The sequence below is a fragment of the Saccoglossus kowalevskii genome, chromosome 18, assembly GCF_978046115.1.
Source record: "Saccoglossus kowalevskii chromosome 18, keSacKowa6.1, whole genome shotgun sequence".
Lineage (NCBI taxonomy): Eukaryota > Metazoa > Hemichordata > Enteropneusta > Harrimaniidae > Saccoglossus > Saccoglossus kowalevskii.
Window position 1 is genome coordinate 29,785,974 of NC_140658.1, and position 27,194 is coordinate 29,813,167.

The following is a 27,194-nucleotide window of genomic DNA, read 5'->3' on the forward strand; positions in this document are numbered from 1 at the left end:
GTAATTGGTGTCTTGCAGGGGATATACATCCACTCTATCCCTCTTTGCCCCAAGTAGCGGAGTTTTTTTCTTATTTGATCAACGAAAAAAAGTTGAAACCGGGGACAGTAGAAAACTATAAATCGGCGATCAACTCTGTACTCAAACTAAGCCTAGACAAAAACATTTCGGATGACCCGACAATCTCCGATCTGTTCAAGGGCTTTATTACACAGGCGGGCCCCATTGAGAGGTACAAAGCACCTGCATGGAGCTTGTCAGTAGTCCTTGAAGCGCTACGACAATTCCCATACGAACCGAAGGAATTGGCGTCACTACAGGACTGGACGAAAAAGACTGTTTTTCTACTAGCACTCGCTTCAGGGAGGCGAGTTAGCGAAATACACGCTCTGTCATTTGAAGACAATTTTACGGTGTTTTATCCCGATAAAGCGATTTTAATGACATCAGTAAAATTCAGAGGAAAAAATCAGAAACTGCACGAGACGGCGACTCCGATCGTTATCCCGGCACTGAGCAATATTTCCAATGAAAAACGAGACAGAATTCTTTGTCCGGTACGTGCGCTAGCTTATTATAAGAAACGTACTCCCGGGGTCAGAAGGGGTCAAAGGTCGATGTTCGTTTGTTACCAAAAAGGTAAACAAAGCTCAGCGGCGTCGAAATTCACGTTAGCGAGATGGGTAAAAGAGACAGTTTACCACGCTTATAGTGATAAGTATTTGAGCACAGAGGCAGGCAAAGTCACTGCCAAGATGCATGACTTAAGAGGCATAGGTAATACACTGGCATTTGCTAGCGGAGCTTCTTTAGCCCAGGTGCTAGCAGCCGGGTCCTGGAAAACTAGCAACACTTTTCTCTCTTATTACCTGAAAGACCTAGCGGCCGAGTCACAGGGCCTACACTCGTTAGGCTACCTAGTGACAGGCCAAGTTGTAACGAAACAATAGGGCATGTAACTTTCCGCAACTGCAAGAATTATTCAGTTAGCGGGAGTTATACAGTTGGGGGGATGGAATTTTTCCAATTCCATAATCAGGTGGGGTAGTATTTATCTGCCAAGAGATATTCTCTGGTAATCTGTCCCATTTGTTTATGAAATTAAAATTTCATTAACCAAAGGGGTTAGTATGCAATACTCTGTAATAAACTTTTAAAACTAGCGCCGAAGGCGCATATTAGTTTTTATGTTTATATAAGAGATTGCATACTTACCTTCCCACCCAAAACCACCCCAGATAAATAGCTACGAATCAATATCGTGGTCAAAAAGATCTGGAAGTATGCAAATCAGATGACAGGGGAAGGACGCCCCCTACGGGAGCTATCCACTGTTATTTCGATTTTATTTAACCAGTATTATATGATAATTGGCAATTATCCCATTTGTTTATGAAATTAAAATTTCATTAACCAAAGGTAAGTATGCAATCTCTTATATAAACATAAAAACTAATATGCGCCTTCGGCGCTAGTTTTAAAAATTGGTGGTAACGTGTATAGGGTCACTGCCAAATATTGGTGGTAACGTGTATAGGGCCAGCGCCAAATATTGGTGGTAATGTGCATAGGGCGACTGCCAAATATTGGTGGTAACGTGCATAGGGCGACTGCCAAATATTGGTGGTAACGTGTATAGGGCCACTGCGAAATATTGGTGGTAACGTGCATAGGGCCACTGTCAAATATTGGTGGTAACGTGCATAGGGCCACTGCCAAATATTGGTGGTAATGTGTATAAGGCACTGCCAAATATTGGTGGTAACGTGCATAGGGCCACTGCCAAATATTGGTGGTAACGTGCATAGGGCCACTGTCAAATATTGGTGGTAACATGCATAGGGCCACTGTCAAATATTGGTTGTAACGTGCATAGAGCCACTGCCAAATATTGGTGGTAACGTGCATAGGGCCACTGCCAAATATTGTTGGTAATGTGCATAGGGCCACTGCCAAATATTGGTGGTAATGTGCATAGGGCCACTGCCAAATATTGGTGGTAATGTGCATAGGGTCACTGCCAAATATTGGTGGTAATGTGCATAGGGCCACTGCCAAATATTGGTGGTAATGTGTATAAGGCACTGCCAAATATTGGTGGTAACGTGCATAGGGCCACTGCCAAATATTGGTGGTAATGTGCATAGGGCGACTGCCAAATATTGGTGGTAACGTGTATAGGGCCACTGCGAAATATTGGTGGTAACGTGCATAGGGCCACTGTCAAATATTGGTGGTAACGTGCATAGGGCCACTGCCAAATATTGGTGGTAATGTGTATAGGGCCAGCGCCAAATATTGGTGGTAATGTGCATAGGGCGACTGCCAAATATTGGTGGTAACGTGCATAGGGCGACTGCCAAATATTGGTGGTAACGTGTATAGGGCCACTGCGAAATATTGGTGGTAACGTGCATAGGGCCACTGTCAAATATTGGTGGTAACGTGCATAGGGCCACTGCCAAATATTGGTGGTAATGTGTATAAGGCACTGCCAAATATTGGTGGTAACGTGTATAGGGCCACTGTCATATATTGGTGGTAACGTGTATAGGGTCACTGCCAAATATTGGTGGTAACGTGTATAGGGCCACTGCCAAATATTGGTGGTAACGTGTATAGGGCCACTGCGAAATATTGGTGGTAACGTGCATAGGGCCACTGTCAAATATTGGTGGTAACGTGCATAGGGCCACTGCCAAATATTGGTGGTAATGTGTATAAGGCACTGCCAAATATTGGTGGTAACGTGCATAGGGCCACTGCCAAATATTGGTGGTAACGTGCATAGGGCCACTGTCAAATATTGGTGGTAACATGCATAGGGCCACTGTCAAATATTGGTTGTAACGTGCATAGAGCCACTGCCAAATATTGGTGGTAACGTGCATAGGGCCACTGCCAAATATTGTTGGTAATGTGCATAGGGCCACTGCCAAATATTGGTGGTAATGTGCATAGGGCCACTGCCAAATATTGGTGGTAATGTGCATAGGGTCACTGCCAAATATTGGTGGTAATGTGCATAGGGCCACTGCCAAATATTGGTGGTAATGTGCATAGGGTCACCGCCAAATATTGGTGGTAATGTGCATAGGGCCACTGCCAAATATTGGTGGTAATGTACATAGGGTCACCGCCAAATATTGGTGGTAATGTGCATAGGGCCACTGCCAAATATTGGTGGTAATGTGCATAGGGTCACCACCAAATATTGGTGGTAATGTGCATAGGGCCACTGCCAAATATTGGTGGTAATGTGCATAGGGCCACTGCCAAATATTGGTGGTAATGTGCATAGGGCCACTGCCAAATATTGGTGGTAATGTGCATAGGGTCACTGCCAAATATTGGTGGTAATGTGCATAGGGCCACTGCCAAATATTGGTGGTAATGTGCATAGGGTCACCGCCAAATATTGGTGGTAATGTGCATAGGGCCACTGCCAAATATTGGTGGTAATGTGCATAGGGCCACTGCCAAATATTGGTGGTAATGTGCATAGAGCCACTGCGAAATATTGGTGGTAATGTGCATAGGGCCACTGCCAAATATTGGTGGTAACGTGCATAGGGCCACTGCGAAATATTGGTGGTAATGTGCATAGGGCCACTGCCAAATATTGGTGGTAACATGCATAGGGCCACTGCCAAATATTGGTGGTAATGTGTATAGGGCCACTGCCAAATATTGGTGGTAACGTGCATAGGGCCACTGCCAAATATTGGTGGTAACGTGCATAGGGCCACTGCCAAATATTGGTGGTAATGTGCATAGGGCCACTGCCAAATATTGGTGGTAACGTGCATAGGGCCACTGCCAAATATTGGTGGTAATGTGCATAGGGCCACTGCCAAATATTGGTGGTAACATGCATAGGGCCACTGCCAAATATTGGTGGTAATGTGTATAGGGCCACTGCCAAATATTGGTGGTAACGTGCATAGGGCCACTGCCAAATATTGGTGGTAACATGCATAGGGCCACTGCCAAATATTGGTGGTAATGTGCATAGGGCCACTGCCAAATATTGGTGGTAATGTGCATAGGGTCACTGCCAAATATTGGTGGTAATGTGCATAGGGCCACTGCCAAATATTGGTGGTAATGTGCATAGGGTCACCGCCAAATATTGGTGGTAATGTGCATAGGGCCACTGCCAAATATTGGTGGTAATGTGCATAGGGCCACTGCCAAATATTGGTGGTAATGTGCATAGGGCCACTGCCAAATATTGGTGGTAACGTGCATAGGGTCACTGCGAAATATTGGTGGTAATGTGCATAGGGCCACTGCCAAATATTGGTGGTAACATGCATAGGGCCACTGCCAAATATTGGTGGTAATGTGTATAGGGCCACTGCCAAATATTGGTGGTAACGTGCATAGGGCCACTGCCAAATATTGGTGGTAACGTGCATAGGGCCACTGCCAAATATTGGTGGTAATGTGCATAGGGCCACTGCCAAATATTGGTGGTAACATGCATAGAGCCACTGCCAAATATTGGTGGTAATGTGTATAGGGCCACTGCCAAATATTGGTGGTAACGTGCATAGGGCCACTGCCAAATAATGGTGGTAACGTGCATAGGGCCACTGCCAAATATTGGTGGTAATGTGCATAGGGCCACTGCCAAATATTGGTGGTAACGTGCATAGGGCCACTGCCAAATATTGGTGGTAATGTGCATAGGGCCACTGCCAAATATTGGTGGTAACATGCATAGGGCCACTGCCAAATATTGGTGGTAATGTGTATAGGGCCACTGCCAAATATTGGTGGTAACGTGCATAGGGCCACTGCCAAATATTGGTGGTAACGTGCATAGGGCCACTGCCAAATATTGGTGGTAACGTGCATAGGGCCACTGCCAAATATCAGAGGTACATGTACATTGCTACCACCTGATTTGGTTAACGTTAGAGTAGACTTTACCTGTGCCATCTGGAGTATCATAGTCACCACCAAATATGCTTAATTGTGATCTTCTACCAATTGCCACCTGAGCTACATAAGGCATAAGATTATTGGGTGTGCCTTGAGGGTCTTCACCTATTAAACCAGATTTATGGGATCCAACAGGATTAAAATATCTTAAAAGGATTATATTCCAATCCTGGAAGACATAAAACAAAAATCACTTTAAAAAAAAATATATACACCTCAATCTACATGAAGGAATTTACATATCAACCTGATTGGTTTAAATATTTTAATTTGCACATCAGCTGATTTGTTTAATGTTACAATTTGCATATCAAGCTGATTGGTTGAATGCTTTATTTTGCACATTACCTGATTGGTTGAATGTTACAATTAATATATCAATCTAAGTAGTTGATTGATTTATTTTGGATATCAAACTGATCCCCACTGATTTCATATCGCAAAATTTGATAGCGACATAAAACGGTTTACAGTATATCTGATGACGGGTATTTTATTTTAAAATCTAAATACATGACAACACAATTGGCAATGTATTAAATTAATATTGACATGCAGCTTTACCTTCTCAGCTTTGCCGACATCTCTTAGTATTTCTTCAATGAAGTACTTTGACTTTCCATATGGGTTCGTACAGCTTCCTACCGTGTGATTCTCGTCTATCGGCAAGTATTGTGGGGTACCATAAACTGTTGCTGAACTTGAAAACACAAGATTGCTGACTTGGTATTTCTTCATACACTAGTAAACAAAATGATTGAAAAGGTATGAATGCATAAGTATCAGTAACAAGACAAATATGGCTCACACACTTTCGACACTCAACTTTAACCTATTCACCACTAGTTCTATTTCCAGAAATATTGAAGAACATAAAAAAAAAGTGCAGAAAAATTTGGGCGAGAAAGTCTGGAGGTGAAAAAGTCAACCCCTTGAGTGCCAAAGTAAATTTTTTCGAATTTTGTACCCTATAATTTGTTTACAATTTTTCAAGACGTGTAACAAACTGGAAATTATGTCCATTGAGAGAAAAATAAATAAAATCATTTTGGCGGAAAGAATGACAGCATACACTGGATTAACAGAATTTATTCCCTGTGACTGACTATTTGGAAGTCTGGGGGGAAAATGTGGGCCAACTAAATTGGTTTCTGAACAATGAACCTCAATACATGTATGTATTTCAACCAACTTTCACTTCAAAGTGAAAGGGAGAGGGTGGGAGAGGTGGTAAACAAGGAGGAAAGAGGGAAAGTACTGTCCTAAATCACAAAGTCATTTCAATGGAAGAATTTTGAATCAGATAAACTCAATTTTAATTTGATCTCTCATTCCTGCTGTTATTTGACATCAATATAGTACTGTAGAATACTTATAAATAGATATATTAATAGTTGTTTATCAGTGAATTAAAAACTGTTATCACTTTTATATCGTCTCCTGTTTATGGTTTACTTACCTCTATAAGATTGAGAGTGCCACATATATTCACTTTATAGTATTCTATTGGTATTTCAATAGACTCTCCCACAGCTTTCAGACCAGCAAAGTGTATAACGGCAATAAATGAATGCTGTGAAGAAAATGATAAAATCATGGATCATCTGTGGAAGGTCAGATTAAAATCAGTATGGTACAATGTATGTCAAGTGAAATTAAAATCTCAAGTATGATACAATGTATGTCAGTTTGAATCAAAATCATCAGTATTACACAATGTATGTCAAGTGAAATCAAAATCTAAAGGATGATACAATATACCGTATGTGAGGTCAAATCAAAATCTTCAGCACAATATATGTAAGGTTGAATCAAAATCATCAGTATTACACAATGTATGTCAAGTGAAATCAAAATCATCAGTATGATACAATATATGTAAAGTTGAATTAAAATTATCAGTATTGCGCAATGTGTTTAAGGTCAAATCAAAATCTAAATTAGGGCACAATGTATGTGAGGTCAAATCAAAATCATCAGTATGATACAATGTATTTAAAATCAAACCAAAATGATACAATAAGTACAATGATAAGATAGTATCTTAATGACTATAAAAGGTCAAATCATCAAAATAGAATAACACAGTATCTGTAAAAGATTCAAAATAATCACTTGGAGGAATTGAAAAATGAAACCTACCTTGGCAAAAAGATCATCTAATGCAGCTTTATTTAAAAGGTCAATATCATAATATATAATCTTTTTATCAACAATCTTTTCTATTCTTTTAATACTTCCAGGTCTTCCATTCTCACTAGCTACAATAAATGTGATAACAATACATAATGAAAACAGAAACTTCAGTCATATACTTCTGTCAAATGCGGAATTGATAAAAAAAAAACTCCCAATAAAATTGTGACTGAGTTTACACCATCTTAGGGTGTCAGATTCTCTATTTGAAGATGAAGATGAACTTGAAAATAGAATCAATATTCAATGTGAAGAATTTTCCATTAATATTAGTCTGAGACTCTTCAGTTGTTTTCAGCATAGGCAATATAACACTAGAGTCTTCCCTGGATGTGTTCAAGGCGAATTTTAAAATTTTAATAGTTATCCATAGTTGAAATATCACCATGCCAATTCAAATACAAATGATATTTCAATCTAGAAACCAAGGTATGAATTATTTATTTATGACCATTGCTGACCTTGCGAGACCAGTTTTTATATAGTTTAAATTAAATTGTACATAAATAATGAACATTATTTACTTCATCAACATACCTCTAACAGCATTTGCACAGTTGTCTATAACAACAGGATCGTATCCAGCGTTGACCAGCTCCACTACGGTATGACTCCCTATGTAACCAGCTCCACCAGTCACCAATATGCATTTATTATCAGACATTCTAACCTAAAAATAAGCAAAAATAAAGTCAGTTTATTACAGTAATGTGGTCTTCTCTGCAGACAAAACAAACTACATGTATAGAGGGCAGTATGTCCTCCAATAAGATGTTGGAACTCCCCCCAAAGTCAAGTTGAGATACTACTGTATACGTGTACATGTGTACATGTAAGTGACTACAGACACCAACAAAAATGCTTTTACCAAATTACAAATTTCATAACTTTAATAAGATGTTTTTCAAGATCATGAAATCAATGTGCGATTCACTGTTGCATCAATGACACGTCAGTGAATTAGCATAACCAGTTACGTCACAGCAAATCTTTATGCGCCATGGCACCTCATATCGGCTTAGAGGGCGCTCTGTATAGAGGATTGGTTAAAAATCAGTCAGCTGTATTGTACATCACAGCTGTCTCCAGTGTAACATATATGGAATATAACATGTACACGACACAGTGATGTAATATATTAGGCCAAAAAAAAAATTGTTTTGCAACCGACCGAAAAATATGAAATATCGGGTCGCGTTTTTTTCCCATATACCTCAGCTATTTACGATACCCTTAGTTTTCATGAGTTTAAAAAAAAAAATCCAACCAACCGACCCAATTTTTCAAATTTACGACTTGAGGGCAACATAAGTTGTTGTTTTTTTTTGGCCTTTGGTCGCTTCAAGACAGGAAGACACAATGACTATTGTTGTTCTTGTTTTCGATTAATTTTTGAATCTTAAACACTTATAGAAGCATGCTGTTTACAGAATTTCGTCATTCAAATTTCGGTCTGCATCCCATAGATGGAGAGTGTAGATTTCACTGACATGGCGAAAGAAACATCATTGATTAGGTCACTAGCAACTTAAATTAAATTGCATGAAATAATACTGTAAAACATGTTGAAAAACGATATGCAATTTTAGCATAACCAGTTTTCAATTTGCAAGTTTAGTAATATTATTGCAATCACTGGTCGCTTCAAGACAGGAAGACACAATGACTATTGTTGTTCTTGTTTTCGATTAATTTTTGAATCTTAAAAAGTTATAGAAGCATGCTGTTTACAGAATTTCGTCATTCAAATTTCGGTCTGCATCCCATAGATGGAGAGTGTAGATTTCACTGACATGGCGAAAGAAACATCATTGATTAGGTCACTAGCAACTTAAATTAAATTGCATGAAATAATACTGTAAAACATGTTGAAAAACGATATGCAATTTTAGCATAACCAGTTTTCAATTTGCAAGTTTAGTAATATTATTGCAATCACTGGTCGCTTCAAGACAGGAAGACACAATGACTATTGTTGTTCTTGTTTTCGATTAATTTTTGAATCTTAAAAAGTTATAGAAGCATGCTGTTTACAGAATTTCGTCATTCAAATTTGGGTCTGCATCCCATAGATGGAGAGTGTAGATTTCACTGACATGGCGAAAGAAACATCATTGATTAGGTCACTAGCAACTAAAAGAAGATTATAATGCATGAAATAATATTTTTTTTCCCCCAATATTAGTAACATTTGATCCAATTCTCAAAAATGAACATCTAGCCATTTTCAACGACTAGCAACTATCACCAGTAACAACAACCGTCAGAAAATGATACTTTAAGATGGTTGTTGAGACTCCCCTGAACAGTGTAACAAGACTATCTTTACATGTGTAACATATAATTTGGTTGTTCAGGATTGCCTCAAAGTTGAGTTTTTGCAGTTTCCTCGACTTCAGCTGTTTTCACCGACTTCTTTATCGGTGTTCCACAGCAGCTCGTAACATAACCCATACAAATACATGGTATAGTGGTGTGCATCCAAAAAAAAACATTTTGTGACTTATATTTGCCACTGAGACTCCCTTTTTTTGTAATGTTTTCATAAATACTTGGTCTAATTTATGTTTAATGTAATGCAACATTTGATTTATAACAATATGCATTTTTTTTAAACACTGTGAAATACTTTATTTTAGCTGGAATTAATTTTCGCTATTAAAAGACTTTTTGATTAGTTGAATGTAAAATATAAGGAAAAATGTATATTCGCTGGGTTTTATTTTAACTGAATCATTCCTTCAGTGAAAATAGTGAAAATAAAGCAATCTACAGTGGTTAGCCCCTGATTTAAAAAGTTGCAACAAATAAATCATTTGAACAAGGATGTATAACTTGCCTTATTAGAAATAGAAATAAATGTTAAAACCAAAAACGACATTTGCATGTATTGAATGCTTAACCATTAAAATATGACTATATTTAAATATTCATATTATCAATATATACGAAAATATTTTTGAATCATATACATGCCTGTTATTTAAAGCGTATGCGCTACTAAGTGAGAAATTGTCACCGTACGGAGAATGACTGAATGGAAATACATGTACAACCACATACTGTAAGTCAGAGACATCATACTGAAGTCATACATATATCTAATATAAGAATTATCAAAAGGGAATAACAATATCAATTGGAATAGCCTAATGCTTGCTTGTACAGTAACAGAGAAGGCGACTATAAATAAGCTTTAGAACACTTTAAAAGTCAGTTTGAGCCAAAACAAATTATGATATTCACTAAAATATTCTAATAACACAGTTTTTTAACAAAAATATTGATATCGTGATAAGGGGTAATTTCAAAATCTTAGTTTTGTTGAAAATTAATAAAAAAAATTGCTCAGATTGAAGTACAAAATATCCATGAGTTACTGATAATTTATTCGTTAAACAAAACATGTAGCCACGTTAGCGAGATGCATAGATTATTTTGATATGTTTTTTATGTGTCAGTGTGTCATAGGACTGTACAGTTGTAAATTATCTTCTTTTTTCAGTTTACATATTGCACGTCTCTTTTTATTGTACCAATTGGACGCATTGAAGTCACTAAGAATGAGTTTTTAAGTCGTTTCCCTAGGTTTTTTTAATAACAACATAAACTGCATAATTATTAATCTGGGATTGTCTATTTTAAAACAGAAGCTTAAGTCTATTATTTTCTAATTGTAATTTTGTTTACTGTTTGTATTGTATTTAACAAATGTGTCTACTAACACACCACTGTAATCGGCCTTATATGGCTGTTGTGGTTGTATTAAATAAATAAAATAAATAAACATATTGTGATACTGGGATGAAAATGCTACACAGGTAGTGGGTAAAACAACAGTAAGTTTTGGAAGCAATTATCGTTTTAAATGTGATAAAAGCAATGTCCATATAGAATGTATAGCTACACTGTAATACAAAAACAAGGGAAAGTGAATAGGAGTCAGATTTTTGACAAAAAATTACAAGAAAAAATCAGTTTACTGTAGTTCTATATGGCTAGAATTATGGTTGCTAAGGAGCCAACAAAACATAAAACACAAATACCTGTAGAAAAATAAATAACTAATGCAAGAAAAAAAGTTGACTGGACTTTAGAATAAGTTACCTGCTGCAATATATATACACCTAAACTTGATTTGTATGTACAAGACTAAATTATAAATCAACTTTCATTTCTCTACAGTAGAATCAAGCCGAGCAATATAATATTAAAATGCATAGACACATTTGTAAGTAACAGCATGTGTCAGCTGAGTTACAAATTATGGTAGTACACATTTGTATGATCTGTAACATCTTGTGACCAAGCAAAATGTGTATGTCAAACAAAGTACATATCAAAATATTGCTTAAATTTATGTAGATATTATTTATATTTTCAATTATACAGTTACCGGCTTTTGATTTGATTAAAATCTATTTCATGCATCAACAGTCAACCAGCGGTGCCTAAACCGATTTAGGTAAACCGAAAAGTATTTATAAAATTGATGTATGTTGACCGCTATGTATATTTCAATCGCAATAAATGTTAATGTCAACATGGCTATTAACATGTCGTCTGCTGACATGAATTTATATCATACATATTAGCTTTCTAGGAAGGCTTTCAGATGAGTTAAAAATTGTATTATAATTAATTCTTATCAAATATTTTTTTTTTTTCATTGGTTACAATCATGCCACTTATTAACATAAAAACCTAGACAGAAAACATGGCATTGAAGCGATGCTGTCGTCAGAGTTGAGCACTGTTAAGAAAAAACAGTTGCGGGCAAGCTTGTAAATTCTCACAATTGTCATATTTTATGACATCCTTGATCATAGTTGATGGATTATTTTGACAATTAAGTACTAGTATGATTGTATGACGGTGAGAAATGAATCGTACGTAGTGCACATGATATTAACACAGACCAATCAGAAAACAGGATAGAAGAATGGTGCACATGCTTGGTGTTCTGACAACAGAGTCGCTTTAAACGAACAGGAATTCAAAACAAAGCTAAAAAATAAATAATCTGTCAAAATATATACGCTGAAGGTGGAGATGCATTCGTAAAACAAAATACAAGAATTCACAGATTATATTTTTCAGTCTGGATGTATGTAGCAGGAAGAAAAAGTTAGTTTTTACAGTTTGTTTAATGCAGTGTTTGATGTAAAAAACGGATTTTACAAAACAATAGAATGTATTTCACTGTGTACAACATCTGGTGCTGTACTCCAGTCTGTAATCTCAATATTTAAGAATAAAGCACACATTAATTTATAATTCTAAAAAAAAATATGAACAATTTTTTGACAAGATTTTTAGATCCATGGACACATGACAAGATCATGCACTAAACTAAACATTTCTAGTCAATATGTTTTCTATGATTGACATGCACAAGTGGCTTTGTATTCTGAATTTTTATTCTGTCATTAAATTCATGATTTTCATTTAACATTGAATTTTTCTTTAACAAATTCTGAGACAAAAAAAGCTTACAAACTGACCCATGCAGCCACTCAAAACATAAGTATCACAGCTGTAGTATGTACAGATAAACAGTGCATGCTCACTTAATGATTATCATTACAATAACGTTACCAGGATTTATACATGCAGCAAGTACTTGATATAACGAGTCAAATAATAAAGAACAGTAAATTTGCTGTTGTTGACAACCATACTGGGAGTTATAAGAAAACAGATTCCATGCGAGTTTTATGAGTGCCGCAAGAAAACTATTTCAGACAATGGACATTCAGAAATTTAATATCTGACTTCACAGATTGCAGTATTAAGAGTGGTCGTCATCAGAATCAAAACGGCAAAGTAAAGTAAATAATGAAGAACAACCTAAAAAACAGCCTGAGACAAAGATGGACACTAACCACTTGACCCATTTGTATGAAGTATTTTTAAAAATGTAGAAATCTTCATGACATATCATTTTCATTCCCTCATTTTAAAAGTCCTTGATACTAATGAAGACAAAATACACGATTTGCTCTCAAAATTTAACAATACATTGTATTTTGATGAAAACCTTTACCATATTTAGACTTCTGAAGAAATGGTTATAGACAAAATAATGTGCACTATGCCATCTTTATTGTGACCCTAAGCTTATACCTGCATTCCTTCAAAGTTAACCTTTTCACTACTCGACTTTCTCGACTAAATTTTTCTGGACAATTTCTGGAAATGAACCCCAATTTTGGAGCCAACAGACAAAATCTGAGTCAATTTTTAGTTTTTACTCAAAAAATTTGTCCCAAACTTCTGAAGGAAAGTGCAGGCTATAAACTATTTTGTGAACTTGTGATGAAAAGAAAGAACTTGTGATGAAAAGAAAGAACTTGTGGTGAAAAGAAAGAACTTGTGATGAAAAGGTTAACATACTACTCTAAGATCATTCTTATTCTTAAAGTCTATTATTGGGGATTGTTTGAATTGCAGCAAATGTGTACTAAACATTTAATTTTCAATGACATATTTAGGCTTCTCGTATTATTGTACCGATAGTTTTAATTTCAATTACTAATATTTTTGCATAGCGTTCTCATATGCTTGAATTCACAAGGATAATCACAGCAAATGACCAATCTCAGCTAATCCTAAATATTTATTGAAATTCATACATATCCACAATATTTAATATTTTACTCTTATAAAGCTATAGAAATGATATCAGAGTATAACTTTAACTGCTCATTTAAATATTTTGGAGTTTACATTTTCATTTTATTACTCTTAATAAATACTTTTTCAGTTACCGGAATATGCTATTTTAGTCAACAAGAATTAGGAATGTTTTTTGAAACCACCACTTTGAAATGAGCAAGGACATTAAAAGGTATGATAGAAAGAAATTATTATCAAATTTGGTGGGAATCTCAGAATTTAACAAAGTAATAGTTTGAGCATATCGATATTGATGATATCAAAACATATCACAGTGTTATACTAGAACTTTTTTTTATTTTTTTTGTAGCGCCGGACACCAGGTCAAAAAATCACAGCTGGAATCTAATCCAGAACTGGCATTGATCGAAAGTTCAATTAGGTACAACAAAAATGAATGGATAACTCTATTGTCTTCACTGTAGATGTGCAATGGTGATAATTGGATATTTTCACACATTCACACCCTCTCTATAAATACACAATACTATTTTTAGATATATATGTACTACATGTATATCTTTTTTTAAAAGATTTACATTTCAATTTACATTTCAAAAGAGGACAAAAGACAAATTCTGAGTGAGCTCACAAAGCAAACAGTGGGGAATATTATGATATTGTATGATAGCCATCTGTGTTAGAGATGGTATTTGAACACAGCAATGATTTAGTAGAATTTCTAGTTCTGTTTTTTGGGAACTGGGAACTCTTGACTCGATAACATGAATGATGAGATTAATAAAAAAAAAAACAACAGTCATCTTTCATAAATAAAACCCACATAGTTATTTTCAAAAAGTTGGATCAAGCAATGTAGATAATAAATATAGAAAAAATGTTATACCAATATTATTGAAACAAATATAATGACAGTGTAGGAAGAGCAGATATTTTTCTCAAATATTTCTTTCACATACATTTTTGATGACAAGTTTTTTATTCACATTTTTGACAATTCTTTTACATTATGTACTATGAAATCTGTATTAGAAGCCGCATCCCTAATAGAAGTCACAGACATTCTTTTTGAATAATTGAGAACCAAAAATTCATCATTTTTCATATGTGTAGGTGCTCTAATAGAAGCCGCATCCCCTCTGTTGCATTGTAACATTTTAATAGAAGCCTTGGTTTCTAATACAGATTTTACAGTAGTCAACCATGGAAATTTGTTTTGTCACTTCAAGTAAATATTTAAAAAATGACATGTTTAACATAATACTGCAACTGAGAGACAACAGGTAACATATGTTGATAGATTATATAAAGCATGCCAATAAAAAAAAATCTTTTTGTGACATCATGTTATTAATATCCTCAGATATGGTACATACAAGATTAGTGAAACGAATACAAATATTTTGTCATTGTTGAAAAAGCACAGAAAATTTACCTGCTATTGTATTATCATATCATTAGTGTACATATATAATAACTCGTTATTAAACTAATTACTAGTATACTTAAACTGAATAATAAATATTTTGATGTACTAAGAGAATACATGCATACACATAATATTTTTATTTTATTTTATATACATTTTATTATTTTTATTTAAAGAGACATTATTACTAAGTACTAATGTTTGGTGAGGTAGGTCTTCATTCAAAGAAAAATAAAATTGTATGTATTGGTGATTTGAGGCACAAACACAAATATATACACTTTTTTTGTTCATAGAAAGTAAATTTCATTTTACCAAAATACAAATCTCATAACTTAAGTAAGAGGTTTTGCAAGATCTCCAAATCAACAGTTAAATATACCGGTACTATTGATAATAAGCTAAGAGATTTTCAATTCAAAATATTGCATAAAATCTTGGTTACCAATGTAAACTTAGTGAAAATGAAGCCACCCAGAGTGGAAAATGCTCTTTGTACTTTCTGTCCAAAAGAAGATGAAACATTAGTCATCTTTTCTGTGAATGTTCATATGTGAAATTCTTTTGGGAAAGTTTTTTTCATGTTATGGGGAAATAAACTAAAAATCCAGTATCGACCAAAACAGTGGTAAATTATTTTAGGAGACCCTGAAGCTTCTTGTCTTGTAAATTTTCTCATACTACTTGGCAAAAGATTTGTGTACATATCTAAATGTAAACAAAATAAACCAGATTTCATAGATTTTAGAAGATATGTTCATTCAATACAAAACATTGAATTTGCTATTGCTTATATAAAAAATAAATTAGCTGCTCACAATAAAAATTGGGGGAAATTTTTAAGGTTGACAACATAGTATGCCAGAAAATTTCCATTTTTCATAATTTCAAGAAAATGTATGGTGAGGATAGTGGATTGTAGAAGTTCAAAATGTGTTTCTATAGCTCTATATAATGCCAGAGATATGTCTTTTTCAGTAATGTAAAATTTTAAAAGACTAATAAAAAAGTTTAAAAAATATCAATGTATGATTTTCTGTTGTGTCAATAATGTGCCAGTGAATTAGCATAACCAGTTGCGTCACAGCACATCTTTATGCGTCAGTTGCACGTCATATCTGCTTAGAGGGCACTCTGGGGCTTTGTGACCATCTTAAATCCTAGCATAGTAACATTAGGTATGGAAAGATAAGACTTTTATTTCAAAATTTTGTTTGCACAAATACTGTTGAATCATCAAATCCCAAAAATTCCCAGTAATGAAAATTAAAAAATTTATAACTAGTTAACACTCATCAGAGAATTAAAAAAATTACATATTTGTGATTTTAATTGAGGAAACTATTATTTCAGTTTTTGTTATACAATCATATAATTGCTCTCTGTAGTAGATTTTCGTGTCAAATAAAATTATTATTATATCTCTGAATTTTACCTAATTTTCTGCTTTTGGTTTAGACGATGAAGTGACAGACACACGTTTTACTACTAACATTTGTGTATAATTGTGTACACAACCAAACATCCCTTCTATTCAAAAGACTCAGGGAATTTAAAATCAGTATAATTTCTTTTAGTGCTGTTACCAACATGTGTCAATGTTATCTTTGAAATTATAGTCGCTCTAAACTGATTGGTATTTCAAACTGGTGATTCTATTCAATATATTTATACTTGAAATGGTTGCAATCATGATATAGCCAACAAGAAAACCCTCTAGATGTCATCAGATGTCACACCCAAAGGGAAACACTTTTAAAAATACTTATATCGCTAAATGCTGTTTCTGTCTAAAAATTAAGAATATTTTCATCCAATAGAATTATTCTAACTAAATTCATATATCCTCATAGTCATTCGCTGACGATGTGATGCGCGGAGACAAATGGGTTTTTCCTATGATACACCACTGTCCACATTCTTGATTAGTGACTGATGTCACGTATTCTAAAAAGTTTCAACAGAACAAAATTCAATTTTGCCAAAGGGGAATATTTAAGAACATACTATCATCAATGAATTAAAAATAATTATTTTGTGTGTGGTGGAGATTATAAGAAAGTGTGATCTATTTCACTTCTGTGCGATTACTCGCCCATCATAGTATTGCGTATTTTAATTTGTATAGTAAACAGCGACGTGGCAGATTTGCCAAGCCTACACTAGTACTACTTCACTACCCCCACTCATTCAATGTTTCCTAGCATGACATTTTCTCAAATCAAACAATTGCAACGGGATATATAACTGAAAAAAACAGCCGTTCAATGAATATACATAATGACGATGAGCACATGTTACTGGATTACGAGAACAGTTCATTCATACTGCGTCCTACAGCGTTATGAATGATCACAACTTTTTACAATGCCAGGCATGAACCGGCGTACGGTACAGGCAAGTACGGTACTACGTGACTCGCCGATTTACAGTCAACTCTATAATGGTTACGATCGATATGTTTCATTACAAAGGATAGGTTAATGTCTCATTAAAGCATCAACTTTCAAAACTGTGAACTAACCTGCTTGCAACGGAAAGTTGTTGTTCGCTTCCACTCTCTAAATGTCACGCTATGGATCAGCTGAGTTGAAGAGCCGGAAATGTGAAGACTGCCCTCATCGGCATAGTCGTTTATTGATTTCGTTCAAGTTGGGAACATTTATTTCGAGTGGGGGAGTAATTATCCGTGTTTATGAACCGCACCGAAACTATAATTTATATTACACCAATGTTAAAAGTTATTCAAAAATTAATGAAATAAATGTTCTCTAATAAGTCTATAGTGACCATATAGGTGCTCTTTTGTCTTCTCTATCAGGAGTTTTCGTGCAACGTACCCCGTCAAAAATGGTACTCGTCAAGCGAAAACTCTCAAACCTATTCTCGCGATAGTGCAGTGCGCGATTCCCGTCGTTCTTGTTATTGATGTACTCGCTGTTTTGGTAGCTTGTGTATTGAGTACTCGTAGCACAATTCTTGTTTTGTCAGAGATTTCTATATCAACTCAGCTATGGGATGCGACGGAGGAACAATCCCGAAACGGGATGAACTTGTGAGACTGAAGAAAAAACCGGAACAGGTAGACAACTAGGTTTTTACACGATTCTACTGGTAGTGTCCGCTCTTTCCTCTCACCTCTTGTCCAGTGTACGGACACAGACTACGACTGAGAGAGAACGGAATAAGCGAATTGCTGGCACCTTTCTGTCGAAGCCACTTCTTAATCTGATTATACCCATTATTTTTCTCAAAACTGTCGTCGGTTTAATTTTCGACAGAATTCTGCGCACCGTGCTTTATTTTGTATCAAGATGTGACGATCATTGTTCAGTGGAGACTTCTCTGTGGTTTCCCCGCGGATAGACTAGCTAGGAAGACCCAATGTACAATGATATCCTGTGCGAGGTGTTAGGACCGTCAGGAAAGCCCCACTAACAGTCCACAGGGCCCTGACGATCTAAAAATGTCGGGTAGGATATAGCAGAAAAAATAATAATTGTTACAGCATCCATTTTGTGTGGAAATATTGTTAGAAATGATAAAAAAATTCCCAAAATGCTGCTATTTATCAACTATAATTTTTTTTTTACGGAAAGAGTTCTTTAAGGCCCTTTAACCCCTCACCTTAACCCTCATCCTAACACTCTAGCCCTCTAATGGAACTCAATATGCCCCTCCAAATAACTACAAGTGACCTGAGGCTGAAGGCAGGTATATACATAAGGTATACATATATATACATAATATTAATACTGAGTTTTGTTTTTTGTATGCAGAAAGATAAAGACATGGATTTATTTGTGAAATGGTGTTTATGCACAATAAGTCAAGAACCATTGAATCAACCTATTGTAGCTTGTGAACTTGGAAGGTAAGAACCATTGAATCAACCTATTGTAGTTTTCATAATATTCAGTTTAGTCTGAATCTTTTAAAGAATGACACTTCTAACTAGTAAAAAAAATGTGAGCAATTCGCTTCAAATTCCAATCTCAAAGTTTGAGTGAATTTCTGTTCCAAAACTAACAGTCACAATCATCCTTAAGACTGGCAAGTAATTGCTAATATCTTGTCTCTTGTATGAACTGAATGTCTTGGATAATATTCAGTTAACACATTATTTGATTCTTTCAGACTATATAATAAAGAATCTATATTGGAGTATTTATTAGACAAATCAATCTGTCAGAATGCACAGCATATTAGAGGATTGAAGGTATGAATCAATTCATGGTATACAGGTACATAGAAAAATGTACCATTGCCCATATATATAATTGTATTTGTTGCATTTACTACCGATAGTATGTATACAGGGGTTTTTCTAGAAAAAAACTGCAAGAGGGAGCACTGCAATTCAGCGGCAACACCAAGTGGGGGAGATAGGGTTCTCCCTACCAGGGTGTGGAGTTTTTGATAACTCTAAGTTAAAATGGAGCATTCTATGGCTTCCTTGGGGCAAAAATTACTATCAGACATGTGATCCCTGGTCAATCAGTTTTATGGTTGCCAGAGGATCTGCTTCACATGGATAATGGGGCACATGGCCATGGCATGAGGGGGCTGCACCCCTGTTCCCTTGTTTAAAAAATTCTCTTGTATAGAATAGATTAGAGATCAATAAAGTTGTATTTTCATCTTCTATTTTACTACAATGCTAAGTAGAAGATGAAAGTAGACAAATTATGGGCACATATACATGTACATTTGTACACCTTGACACACAATACTGGAGTACAACAAAAAAACATAGGGGTGATAACCCTTTGGCTAACTGGCAACAAATTTTGTCTTAAAAACAACATTCCAATTTTCCTGTGTCCCACCTGTTTTTCAGAAATTGTGTTTAAAATTTGGTACAAAGACTCGCGCACCTTGCACAAAAATAATTTTTTTAAATATTGCTTCATTGTAGGATGTAACAGTGCTAAATTTGACAACGAATCCAGTGTATGGTAATGACAAAGTTGCTGATAAAGGTGATGCCTATATTGATAGACAGAAATCCAAATATATCTGTCCCGTCAGTGGCCTAGAAATGAATGGAAGACACAGGTCAGTAGTAAATGTCTAGCTCATCACAAATATGACCCATAGGCTGAATTATTCATACCAGAGTAGTTACATTTTGAGGTTTTGTTTTAGCAATATACCTCAGATGTAAATGGTTGATGAGAGTAAGAGTTCCCGTTAGGATGTCCACTTTTCTGAATACCATGGTTACATAGGTCAGGAAAGCAGTGAATGTAATAACAATAGAGAATTGAACAGTCTATAGATGGGTTAAAACAAGTCTTGCGGCTTTCTCAATCAGATCTCAACAGCTATTTACCACAGTCTGTTTGTTAAATCCTTAATTTTTTAAGGTGAATGGATTGTATTTTTTGTGTGGTTGAAATATTATAGAAGGTTTTAGCCTGTGAATAAGTAACATGATTTTAAACAGAAAATATGAAACATGGAAACAAAACAAAGATGTAAGGTGTACCTTATTATTTCTCATAAATAAAAAGAAACATCAAGGTGGATTTGATAGCATCTGAATCCTGTCAGCTGGTGCAATTGCTAGAGGAAAATACTTATTTTGTTTAGGTTGTCTATAGCATTAAGGTACAATTAGTATGACTGGGCTGATGTCATTAAAAATTTTAATGACTAAACTTGTGCCAGTAGTTATTTTTAAAATACAATCCGTATATTGTGGCTATTGTTTTATTCGTTGTGTTCATTATCATGGGGATTTTCAACTATAGCTGTAAATAAAGTACAATGAATGTACATAATGATGATGAGCACATGTTACTGGATTGCGAGAACAGTTCATCCATATAATTGCGAACAGTCAGTCATACAGCATTTGAATGAAGCACAACTTTTTACATCACTAGGCATGAATCGATTGATATGTTTCATTACAAAAGATACGTTAATGTCTTATACCGGTAAAAGCATAAACTTTCAAAACTGTTGACTTTTGAGTTTATGTGTTTGTGATTGACTCCAAAAATTATTCATACATCATAAACTGTTGCTATTAACAGTCGCTTAATTGTGTCTTGTCTCACTTTCTATTTCAGGTTTTGTTTTCTACCAAGTTGTGGATGTGTTTTTTCTGAGAGAGCTCTTAAAGAAGTTAAGTCTACAGTCTGTAATAAAGTAAGTCAGTGTATAATATAATATAATAATAATAATGAATTTATTGCATCCTTAGAAATAGTTTCCATTGGTTGACAGCAATAAAATGTTTGTATCAAAGTACAATACATATACACATACACAGTCCCTCCATTATAGAAAGTAAAATGTCAGTTATTGTTATTTCTGATTTCAAATATTTTGTTTCACCAACTTATCGTATTAATAGTCTTTTCTTGAACTCATAATATATTTAAATATCGGGACATCACTTTTCAATTCTTCTGGAATATTGATATTATTAAATTACTTTTGTCTTTCTGTTTGGTACCTAAGACATTCCATGAAAAATGTTCATCATTTTGATCTGGGAACATTGCTTACAGATTCTGTCTTCTAAAGGTATTTTGGGTTGGGTATGTCTATCCTTCTCAATTTCTAATACACGACTGCTTATTCTGAAACGAGTCGTTAGGATTTTATGTATATGCAGTTATTAAGCCCTGACATTTTACTGTCAGCCTCGTATTGTTTTATAAATGGTAACATTGCCAACTAAGTTGCTGACTGGTTTGCTATAATGTGTGTTGTAATAATTTTATGTACAGTGCAACAGCTAGTATCAGCTTCAATGTTGTCCCAAGGCCTTTTAAGTACAGCGGTTATATCATGAGTTGGTCACTGAAATGCTGTGATTGAACTTTTAGAAACACTTCTGTGTACAATATTAGTGCTTGGAGCAATGTATTTCAAGGAAGTATATGACAGAATGAAAATAAAACTGTGTATCCTCATGGATATATCAGAAAGTTAAAGGGGAACCGCTCAATCCCATGGATTGCACCATATGCTCATGGGTAATTAACTCTGCCTCTGTCAACTAAGTAAATGAATGCTTATTATGCTCGCTTACTCAAACTGTGATTGACAGGCATTTTGCATACATTAGCCGCCATTTTAAACTCAGGATTTTTACTTCGCGGCACGTTTCGATTGAAAACAATAACATTTCTATATCAAAAGCCTAAACAGATGAGTGTAATCTCTAGCGTACATATTCAAGCCCCGTAGAAATGTATTTAGAATCACAGCTTGATCTCTAAACATAGTAAATGGCACCCGCCACGATGTGAGTGGCTTGATTTGGATTAGCATACTAATTGCGGTGGCCATCTTGCCCCTATTTATAGTATCGGTTCTTCTTTAACATGCTAACATAAGTTGTGATTATGATTTGCATCAAATTTTGAAAAAAAACTAGTGTATTAGATTTTTTTAGATTTTTAGTTTTTGACACGATTCAACATATTTGCTGAATACTTGATCATAGCTGAATCTACTTAAATGCTCAGCGGTTTGCTAACAATTTCTGACCCAAATATCTTGTGAATGCTGTAATTGTTGCATTTGGTATACTGCACGACAGTGTTCCCCAAGGAAAATAGCGTATAATATCGGCTAATTTGTATAACATAATGCCCTGAGGAGAAGCCTGCACAATGACATGCTATTTAGTATGCCAAATGCTATAAACAAAATATATCAGATAATACAACTTAAGTACAGAGTGTATAGAAAATGTATGCAGCTTCAAAAACTATAAATGTGTACCAGAATTTTCATGTAATGTCAGATCATTCTGAAAAGTTGTTGAACCCAATGAAAAAAAAAACATGCCAATCAAGTTAATGCTTAGTGGGACATAGCATGCTAACAGTTTATTTAGAACTAATATTTCAATTGTTAGAGATATCCCCGTCAAACGATTTGCACGTTCCCCTGAACCTGACCATCCATGACTGTACCTACAAACCTGTGCATCATCATGTTAGACTAAGCTGCATTTGACCAGAGTTAAAATGAATAAGGAAAGACTTTCCATTGTACCTCCACCCCCACCCCTAATCCTAACTATGTTATCTAAAGGGCATACATATATAGGGTTAAGGTTTGAGTTAGGGTAAGAAGTGGCGTACAATGGGAATTCTGCTGAGGTGAGATGATGGCTGGCTGAATAAATCAATCTTAGCTGGCAGAGATGAGATGTTCCAATCTACTTGAGAATGAAATTCATTACATCACAAAATGTAAACTTTACACAGATGAATGAGAGTTGTTATATTCACATTTTTTAAAGAAAATTAACAATTTTCAAAATTGTACAAACAAACAAAGAAAATTCATTCATATATTGAATACAAACAACAATTATTCACTAACAGATTTTGTCAAATTTATAAAAACAGCAAATACCATTAGAGAAAACCACCTAATGGGTCATTAATATATTTTTTTACATTATTCCATGTAACTGTATTGTAGTAGATTTTAGATATCTAACTTATGTTTATTTTAACACCTTTATTACATTTTATAAACCAAAATAGATATATAATTCATTCTATAAGGTTGTAATAAAAAATAAAAAAAATTATCTTATAGTAACATGTCACATGTGTAAATGGCATTTAATATTTACATTAAATCTATTCAGCCCTTGATTAATTAAAATTTTTGTCTTCTTAGTGTGGGGGAGCATATTCAAAAGGTGATGAGATTGTGTTGAATGGCTCTGACGATGATGTTGCAGCTTTAACGGCAAGAATGGAAGATAAGAGAGCCAAAGCAAGGGCAGCAAAAGTAAATATAATATTATGTACAAGTTTATAGTTGTCTCAGTGTGACAAATTATGACAACTATTACCATCATTTTGCATTGTTCACTGTATCATGTAAATTTAATTATTTGTTTATGAAAAATGGAATATGTGACAACAACAGTGACATATGTCCAAAAAACTAGACTGGCTGATTACTGTATTCAGCAAAATTAGAGCAATCTCAACTCAGAAAATCTTGTTCAGTCACACAGTCAAGCCCCCCCCCCCCCCCCCCCCGAACCCCTCCAATATCAAAATGCTATTTTATCCCCCATTGTGTGACAGGTCTGGGGCAAATTACATGTCATCAAACATTGTTTATCACCACACGAACAGCAAACACAAACGTTCACAACAAATATGCACATTTTAATACATTAACTTTTGAATTCATAATGTGTTGCCAAATAATTTGACCTGATAGGTCAAGCTTGATATTAGCCAATCAGCTTGTGTGGTACTGACAAAATTCTCTATGAATGCCTGATTATTGGATATAGTAGACACAATTGTCAAGAGATTCAAAATAAATGGCCAACATAATTCATATTACAATGATATTATAATTCGTGATCTTGTTTATTTATTTCAGAAAGCTAAGAAAGGAGGCAAACATAAATTAGATAAATCAAGTACATCACAAGGTATGTATATATAGCATTAAAAGTCATTTATGTATGTTGGTGATCAGTCTTATTTGGACATGTGTCTCATCTGATCACCTGTCATATCTGGACATGTGTCTCATCTGATCACCTGTCATATATGGACATGTGTCTCATCTGATCACCTGTCATATCTGGACATGTGTCTCATCTGATCACCTGTCATATCTGGACATGTGTCTCATCTGATCACCTGTCATATCTGGACATGTGTCTCATCTGATCACCTGTCATATCTGGACATGTGTCTCATCTGATAACCTGTAATATATGGATATGTGTCTCATCTGATCACCTGTCATATCTGGACATGTGTCTCATCTGATCACCTGTCATGTCTGGACATGTGTCTCATCTGATCACCTGTCATATCTGGACATGTCTCATCTGATCACCTGTCGTATCTGGACATGTGTCTCATTTGGTCGTATCTGGACATGTGTCTCATCTGGTCGTATCTGGACATGTGTCTCATCTGATCACCTGTCATATCTGGACATGTCACATCTGATCACCTGTCATATCTGGACACGTGTCTCATCTGATCACCTGTCGTAATTGGACCTGTGTCTCATCTGATCACCTGTCGTATCTGAACATGTGTCTCATCTGATCACCTGTCGTATCTGGACATGTGTCTCATCTGATCACCTGTCATATCTGGACATGTGTCTCATCTGATCACCTGTCGTATCTTGACATGTGTCTCATCTGATCACCTGTTATATCTGGACATGTGTCTCATCTGATCACCTGTTATATCTGGACATGTGTCTCATCTGATCACCTGTCGTATCTGGACATGTGTCTCATCTGATCACCTGTCATATCTGGACATGTGTCTCATCTGATCACCTGTCGTATCTTGACATGTGTCTCATCTGATCACCTGTTATATCTGGACATGTGTCTCATCTGATCACCTGTTATATCTGGACATGTGTCTCATCTGATCACCTGTCATATCTGGACATGTGTCTCATCTGATCACCTGTCGTATCTGGACATGTGTCTCATCTGATCACCTGTCATATCTGGACATGTGTCTCATCTGATCACCTGTCGTATCTGGACATGTGTCTCATCTGATCACCTGTCGTATCTGGACATGTGTCTCATCTGATCACCTGTCATATCTGGACATGTGTCTCATCTGATCACCTGTCATATCTGGACATGTGTCTCATCTGATCACCTGTCGTATCTTGACATGTGTCTCATCTGATCACCTGTTATATCTGGACATGTGTCTCATCTGATCACCTGTCATATCTGGACATGTGTCTCATCTGATCACCTGCCATATCTGGACATGTGTCTCATCTGATCACCTGTCATGTCTGGACATGTGTCTCATCTGATCACCTGTCATATGACTACCAATAACCTTGTTACTAAATATATTTAATGAACTTGACAGATACACCCAGCACATCAAATGGACCAACCTCAAGTAAGCTTCCAAGAACAGATCAACCAGGTACATCAAAAAGTCTGACAAATGGGGACGATAAACCGAGCAAGAGTAAATCTGTGTCAACTAATGGGAAGTCAGCAACTGTAAACGGTGACGGAAAAATCAGTTACGATCCAAAGAAGAGTGAAGCCTATAAATCATTATTTGTCGATCCGGAGAAAGAGAAGAATAAAGAGAAACCTCACTGGGTTACTTTCAATCCATATTATTGATGGGACTGGAGGAACATTGATTGTGAAAGTATGAAGACTATTATTTCAAGTCAGCTGTCATCGCACTCGATCAGAAACAGTCATTGAGTCAGAATTATATTGGCATATATAACTTACAGTTTCTTGGTTTGAATGTGATGGACAAAGTCAGTGCAAGTCCCATATGTAAAATAACAAATACAGACTTGTATTTATATGCATTAATAATTATGTATTACCGGTCATGGCCAGACCCGTTTACTGATTTCTATAAAGAGAACTTTTTCTCACAGCCATAGAAATGTTAGTGTCATACAAACTATGTGATTACCGCATTTGTATGATTTGAAACAAAGGTTCCTAGTTCTTCGTTTTCAAAGGTTAGTATTTAATTAAATCTATTTAGAAATTATTTTTTAAGGAATTGAATGGCGGTTTATTTACATGCTTTCTAAGAAGTCATTATCATTGCTTGTTTATTATTTTATCGAAAAATACATCTTAATTTGCAACATTTTTTTTTAATTCAAGTATTATCATTATAGAAGATTTAATAAACTCCATATTCATATATTTTAGTCCTGTCTTTATCAACCTTATCAGCTGACGGATAAATCTATGAATTAAATTCTATAATGTGTGTCAGATTCTGATTGAATTTGCCACTCGGAGACAATCTACAATCCCATCATGCATTGCTGTTTCTGATTGTGCTTTGTAAGTTTGTGTTAACTCATCCTGTGATTTCAAAAAGAAGTCTCCTGGTCGTTCAAGAAACAAATCGAGAGTCAGATGCTTCACATCAAATTTTTATTTTGTGTACAATTTTGATGCAATAATGCTGAAAAC

General features: G+C 35.3%; 2 protein-coding genes across 2 annotated transcripts in view; one reads left to right on the plus strand and one right to left on the minus strand.

Moving 5' to 3' along the window:
- Positions 1-17,843, minus strand: part of LOC100370520 (UDP-glucose 4-epimerase-like) — a 29,617-nt gene extending 11,774 nt beyond the window's left edge. The window contains exons 1-6 of the mRNA XM_002737539.4: positions 17,739-17,843; positions 7,684-7,816; positions 7,093-7,211; positions 6,410-6,523; positions 5,515-5,691; positions 4,939-5,119 (exon numbers count right to left, since the gene is read on the minus strand). Coding sequence (XP_002737585.1) covers positions 4,939-5,119; positions 5,515-5,691; positions 6,410-6,523; positions 7,093-7,211; positions 7,684-7,810 — 718 coding nt within the window. The 5' untranslated portion in view covers positions 7,811-7,816; positions 17,739-17,843. The remainder of the gene's footprint in view (positions 1-4,938; positions 5,120-5,514; positions 5,692-6,409; positions 6,524-7,092; positions 7,212-7,683; positions 7,817-17,738) is intronic.
- Positions 17,844-18,131: 288 nt separating this feature from the next.
- On the plus strand, positions 18,132-26,916 carry LOC100370671 (replication termination factor 2-like). The gene is made up of 8 exons (XM_002737540.4): positions 18,132-18,296; positions 18,994-19,088; positions 19,352-19,433; positions 20,133-20,272; positions 21,295-21,373; positions 23,879-23,992; positions 24,605-24,656; positions 26,098-26,916. The coding sequence occupies exons 1-8, from the start codon at positions 18,228-18,230 to the stop codon at positions 26,364-26,366; spliced, it is 900 nt and encodes a 299-aa protein (XP_002737586.1). The 5' UTR covers positions 18,132-18,227; the 3' UTR covers positions 26,367-26,916.
- The last annotated feature ends 278 nt before the right edge of the window (positions 26,917-27,194 follow it).

What these genes read in the sequence shown, in the direction of transcription:
- LOC100370671 (XM_002737540.4), top strand. Translation starts at nt 18,228, where the DNA reads ATGGGATGCGACGGAGGAACAATCCCGAAACGGGATGAACTTGTGAGA. An exon ending in TGAAGAAAAAACCGGAACAG is followed by an intron (nt 18,297 to 18,993) that starts GTAGACAACTAG and finishes TTTTGTATGCAG; the next exon opens with AAAGATAAAGACATGGATTT. An exon ending in TAAATCAAGTACATCACAAG is followed by an intron (nt 24,657 to 26,097) that starts GTATGTATATAT and finishes TGAACTTGACAG; the next exon opens with ATACACCCAGCACATCAAAT.